This window comes from Rhinopithecus bieti, unplaced genomic scaffold (genome assembly GCF_001698545.2).
Source record: "Rhinopithecus bieti isolate Rb0 unplaced genomic scaffold, ASM169854v2 scaffold_13029, whole genome shotgun sequence".
Classification (NCBI taxonomy): Eukaryota; Metazoa; Chordata; class Mammalia; order Primates; family Cercopithecidae; genus Rhinopithecus; species Rhinopithecus bieti.
Window position 1 is genome coordinate 357,155 of NW_016807982.1, and position 6,604 is coordinate 363,758.

Sequence of the window (6,604 nt, forward strand, 5' to 3'; positions counted from 1 at the left end):
AAGTGCTGGGATTACAGGCGTGAGCCACCACGTCCGGCTTAAATTTGTATTTTAAAAAACTTTTTGGCTGGGTTTATTATTAATATATAATATATATTTATTATATAATATATATTTACTTTAATATATATTCCATTATATATATCACATATTATATATATATAACAAAAAAAAGGCTGGCGCAGTGGCTCACGCCTGTAATCCCAGCACCTTGGGAAGCCAAGGCAGCCAGATCACCTGAGGTCAGGAGTTCGAAACCAGCCTGTCCAACATGGTGAAACATATATATATATAAACTTCTCCAAGTGATTCTGATTTGGGAACTACTGCTAGGCCTGATTACCAGGGTGAAGAAACAGCAAATGTCACCAAACAGGATGAGTGATATGATATTTGGCAGAGTACTAAGTGACACAAGGAGCATTTTAATGTGAGAGAAAAAGGAATGAGTATATTCTTTAAAAATATGGTAACAGGGAGGTCGGACGCAGTGGCTCACACCTGGAATCCCAGCACTTTGGGAGGCCGAGGAGGGTGGATCACGAGGTTAGGAGTTCAAGACAAGCCTGGCCAAGATGGTGAAACACCGTCTCTACTAAAAACACAAAAATTAGCCAGGCGTGGTGGCACGTGCCTGTAATCCCAGCTACTCAGGAGGCTGAGGCAGGAGAATTGCTTGAACCCAGGAGGCAGAGGCTGCAGTGAGCTGAGATCACGCCACTGCACTCCAGCCTGGGCGACAGTGCAAGACTCCGTCTTAAGAAAAAAAAAAGAAAACAAAATGGTAATGGGGTGAGGTTGGAAAACAACAACAAAAACGAAAAAATACAACAGTATACATGCATATAATCACCAATGTCTGATCAAAGTTTGAGATGTCATATTTAAAGAACTAGATGAGTGTCCAGATGTGACTTAAACCAGAATCACCTAGTAGGATTTCACAGAAAATACAGATTCCTGGTCAGGCACGGTGAGTCACACCCATAATCCCAGCACTTTGGGAGGCCAAGGAGGGCAGATCACTTGAGGTTAAGAGTTTGAGACCAGCCTGGCCAACACGGCGAAACCCAGTCTCTACTGAAAAATACAAAAATTAGCTAAGCGTGTTGGTAGGCACCTGTAGTCCCAAGCTACTCAGGAGGCTGAGGCAGGAGAATTGCTTGAACCGGGGAGGCGGAGGTTGCAGTAAGCTGAGATCGCACCACTGCACTCCAGCCTGGGCAACACAGTGAAAGTATCTCAGAAAAGGGAAAAAAAAAAAAAAAAAAACAAAGGAGAGGAAGGAAGGGAGGAAGGAAGGGAGGAAGGAAGGAAGGAAGGAAGGAAGGAAGGAAGGAAGAAAGGAAGGAAGGAAGGAAGGAAGGAAGGAAATACAGATTCCTGAGTTCCTCCCAGAACTACTTTATCAGAATCTCTTGTGGACAAGGTCTAATCAACACTTTTTTTGTTTTTTTTTTTAATTCCCTAAGATGATTCTGAAGATATGCCATGTTTGGGAACCCAGAACTCAACCTTTCACATCTTTGGATTTCCACGCTCTAATGATCAGAATCAAAGTGAACTTTCCCCCAAGTACATGAGCTCAAGAGGGACTCTTAAATATTAAAAGATATCATAATATTAGTGGTATCAAGTATTACCCTAGGAATCAAAATGCTAATTAGTGAAATGCAACCATAGTGCTCTCATTAATAAGGCTGAATTTTATCACAGTTCTATGAACAAAGACATTACTTTTGCTTGTATTTTTTTTTTATCAGCAGCAAAAATCATTAAGTTATGATTAGATCTCATCAGGACTGCTCTGGATCCTTTAATACTAAAGAACCACTGAAACTAATTGAATGGTGTAAGGCACCTTCTAACTCAAATATTGGAGAATTCTAGTTAGCCAGGTCACTGTTCTTTTCAGTCCTCGATCTATCCATTGAGGCTGAAGATTTCTAAATTCAAGTCTCAGCTGACAACTTACCTCTTCTGAAGAGCTCATTTTGCTGCCTGTTAATCCTGGAACCATAGGATTCATCAGATGGACCCGTTTTGAATAGCCAAGTGCAGGGAGGTACTGAGAGATTAGAGAAACACACAAAAGCAGGTATTAGTCTAAGTTCCTCCTCAGTGCCCTGATCTCATCTAACTTGGCCAGCAACTGAGTAGCTGTTATATTGCTTCCAATCTTTTTATACCAAATATGTAGTTTTTGACAGTGATTGTAATTCAAGCAAAGTTTTTTTCCCTACTGCTTTTCTATCGTATTACATTGTGAGGCTATTGGATTTAAGTCACCGTAAACAACAATAAAACATGGAAATACATAAAACAACAGGGCAAGCTGGGTGCGGTGGCTCACACCTGTAATCCCAGCACTTTGGGAGGCTGAGATGGGTGGATCACCTAAGGTTAGGAGTTCGAGATGAGCCTGGCCAACATGGTGAAACCCCATCTCTACTAAGAATACAAAAATTAGCCGAGCATGGTGGCAGGCACCTGTAATTAATCCCAGCTACTCGGGAGGCTGAGGCAGTAGGATTGCTTGAACCCGGGAGGCAGAGGTTGCAGTGAGCCGAGATCGTGCCACTGCACTGCAGCCTGGGCGACAGAGCGAGACTCCGTCTCAAAAAAAACAAAAACAAAAACAAAAAACAAAACAAAAAAACCCAACAGGGCAGCAAATCTTGAGCGAAGGGAAGGTGACTACACACTCGCCTTGGCTTTCTCACTGAGGGTATTTTTTTGCAAACCAGGTGCTGAGAAAAAGAGACCAAGCAGACAGTAAGAGACTAAGCAGGGGAAATGGCTATTGGAGTTCAGGGCTGCAGGAGGCTAGGGATTGGGATGGGTTCCTCAGCCTATGTCAAAATTCCCCACTGACTTCTTGGCTGACTCATAGCTGTGTATGCACATAGTGAGATACCAGGAAGTCTGGCAGAGAACAGGCTCTGGGAGGCTGGAGACCTCAGCAGAGATTTTGGAGGCTGCACAGTATTGGGGAGACAGAGATGGAAGTTTAGGTCCAATCAAAGTAGAGAGGGCTTTGTGAACACCCTGATATTTCAGTTTGAGTCTCTAGAAAGGCCATGCTCTAGGAACAAGGACCACACCACAGGAGTAAAGGCCAAGCTGAAGTAGATGTGTTCTAACAAAGCCAAAAACCAACCCCTGACAGAACCCAGGTGATAAGTCCGTAATTTAGCAATCTACAGAAAACATAGCATCCTATAAACATAATCCAGAGGGTCTACAATGCATCTATAATCCCTTTGATTAAAAAAAAAAAGTACTAGAAATGGGAAGCAGAGAAAAGTGGTTGACAGTCAAGAGAAAATAGTCAATAGAAGCAGATTCAGAAACAATCCAGATATTGCAGTAAACAGGTCATGATGCCAAAATAACTGTGACTGGTATGTTAAAGAAAATAAGAGTACATAGGCAGAATAGGCAGGAAAAACAAACCAAAAAGGAAATAAGAAAAGACAGACAAAAATGGATCAAAGAGAATTGTAAAAGACAATTGGAATCTATAACAAGAATCAAATGGAAGTTCTAAAATGTCACAATACAATACTGGATTTAACAGAAGACAGGATTGATAAACTTGAAGAAAGTTCAATAGAACATATCCAAACTAAGCACAGAGGGAACAAAGAAAGGAAAACAACAGAACAGAATATGAAACATGAGTTGTATAAAGTCCCTAGAGGAGAAAGAGAAAAAGAGAGAAGCAGTATTTGAGGAAATCATGGCAATTACCCAAATTTGATGAAAACAAATCCACTGGTTCAAGAAGCTCAGCAAAATCTAAGCAGGATAAATACAAAGAAAACTATAGCTGAAAACATCATAGCTGGTCAGGCACAGCGGTTCACACCTGTAATTCTAGCAATTTGGGAGGCCAAGGCAGGCAAATCGTTTGAGCTCAGGAGTATGAGACAAGCCTGGCCAACATGGTGAAACTCTATGTGCATAAAAAAAAACAAAAATTAGCCAGGTGTGGTGGCACACATCCATAGTCCCAGCTACTTGGGAGGCTGAGGTGGCAGGATCACCTGTGCCCAGGAAGTCGAGGCTGCAGTGAGCCAAGATCAATCACTCTACCCTGGGCAATGCAAGCAAGACCCTGTCTCAAAGAAAACAGTAACAAAAACATCACAGTCAAATTGCTGAAAATCAGAAACAAGAAAAAATCTTAAAAGCAGTCAGAGAAAAAACATATTATCTGTAAAGGAGAAACAATAATACTTACAGGTGACTTTTCAGTGGAAACTATGGAAGTCGGAAGGCAATGCAATGATTCTTTTAAGGTGCCAAAAGAAAAATAATTCCAAACTTCAAATTTCATACGCAGTGAAAGAAATAGATGTTTTCAGATAAAACTAAAAGAACTAATTACTGAAAGAACTGCACTACAAACACAAAATACTAAGTGGGGGCTCTTTAGGTTGAAGGAAAATGAACTCACATAGAAGCAAAGAACTGCAGGCAAGAATCAAGAGTATCAGAAAGGGGAAGTAGGGGTAGATATAGATGAAAAGTGACTTAAAAAACAATTATAGGCTGGGTGCAGTGGCTCACGCCTGTAATCCCAGCACTTTGGGAGGCCAAGGTGGGCAGATCGCTTGAGGTCAGGAGTTCAAGACCAGCCTGGCCAACATGGTGAAACCCCGTCTCTACTAAAATACAAAATTAGCCGGGCATGGTGGCGGGCACCTGTAATCCCAGCTACTCAGTAGGCTGAGGCATGAGAATCCCATGACAGGCAGGCTGATGTTGCAGTGAGCCGAGATCACACCACTGCACTTCAGCCTGGGCGATGGAGTCTCAGTCTCAGGAAAAAAAAAAAAAAAAATTGTAATAATGTCTTTAAGATTTATTTTATTTTATTTTTGAGACAAGGTCTCTTTCTGTTGCCCAGCCTAGAGTGCAATGGTGTGATCTTGGCTTACTGCGACCTCTGCCTCCCAGGCTCAAACAATTCTCCTGTGTCAGCCTCTTGAAGAGCTGGGATTATAGGTGCACACCACTGTGTCCGGCTAATTTTTACATTTTTACTAGCAATGGGGTTTCATGATGTTGGCCAGGCTGGTCTAAAACTTCTGACCTCAGGTGATCTGCCTGTCTTGGCCTCCCAAAGTGCTGGGATTATAGGGGTGACCCACTGCACCCAGCCAAGGATTTAAAATGTATGTAAAAAATGAGTTTTGAGGCAGGGCGCGGTGACTCATGCCTGTAATCCCAGCACTCTGGGAGGCTGAGGCGGGCGGATCATGAGGTCAGGGGATCAAGACCATCCTGGCCAATATGGTGAAACCCCATCTCTACTAAAAATACAAAAATTAGCTGGGCATGGTGGTGGGAGCCTGTAATCCCAGCTACTCAGGAGGCTGAGGCAGGAGAATGGCTTGAACCCAGGAGGCAGAGGTTGCAGTGAGTCAAGATCACGTCGCTGTACTCCAGCTTGGTGACAGAGTAACACTGTGTCTCAAAAAAAAAAGAGTTTTGCCGGGCACGGTGGCTCACACCTGTAATCTCAGCACTTTGGGAGGCCAAGGTGGGAAGATCACGAGGTCAGGAGATCGAGACACCCTGGCTAACACGGTGAAACCCCATCTCTACTAAAAATATAAAAAATTAGCCTGTAGTCCCAGCTACTCAGGAGGCTGAGGCAGGAGAATGGCTTGAACCCAGGAGGTGGAGCTTGCAGTGAGCCAAGATCGCACTACTGCACTCCACTCTGGGCGACAGAGCAAGACTCTGTCTCAAAAAACGAAAACAAACAAACAAACAAAAAAGAGTTTTACTCCAACTGTTGTTGGAGCAAAAATGTAGTAAACATGTTTCTAGCATTATTGGGCACTGGTAAAAATATCTAACTTAAACTGTAATAAGTTGCAAGGATACATGTTGTAATCTCTAGGGCAGGAATGGGCACACTGTTTTAGAAAGGGATAGTTAATAAAGATTTTAGGGGCTGGGCACGGTGGCTCATGCCTGTAATCCTAGCACTTTGGGAGGCTAGGGCAGGTAGATCATGAGGTCAAGAGATCAAGACCATCCTGGCCAACAAGGTGAAACCCTGTCTCTACTAAAAATACAAAAATTAGCTGGGTGTGGTGGCACATGCCTGTAGTCCCAGCTACTTGGGAGGCTGAGGCAGGAGAATCGCTTGAACCCAGGAGGCAGAGGTTGCAGTGAGCCAAGATCACACCACTGCACTCCAGCATGGGTGACAAAGTGAGACTCCCTCTCAAAAAAAAAGGGCCGGCGCAGTGGCTCACACCTGTAATCCAGCACCTTGAGGCCAAGGCGGGTGGAACACCTGAGGTCGGGAGTTCGAGAACACCCTGACTAACATGGAGAAACCACTGTCTCTACTAAAAATACAAAATTATCCAGGCGTGGTGGCACATGCCTGTAATCCCAGCTACTCGAGAGACTGAGGCAGGAGAATCGCTTGAACCTGGGAGGTGCAGAGGTTGCAGTGAGCCAAGATCGTGCCATTGCACTCCAGCCTGGGCAACAAGAGTGAAACTTGGTTTCAAAAAAATAAAGGTAAAAATATTTATGATGTAATAAAGTAAAAAAAGTAGAATACAAAACCATA

The 6,604-nt window shown here is 43.3% G+C and overlaps 1 protein-coding gene across 1 annotated transcript in view; it reads right to left on the bottom strand.

Annotated features, from left to right (window-relative positions):
* The window catches only part of YARS1 (tyrosyl-tRNA synthetase 1), a 44,982-nt gene that overhangs the window by 17,309 nt on the left and 21,069 nt on the right, over positions 1-6,604 (bottom strand). Inside the window, exon 4 of the mRNA XM_017884420.1 lies at positions 1,976-2,068. Coding sequence (XP_017739909.1) covers positions 1,976-2,068 — 93 coding nt within the window. The remainder of the gene's footprint in view (positions 1-1,975; positions 2,069-6,604) is intronic.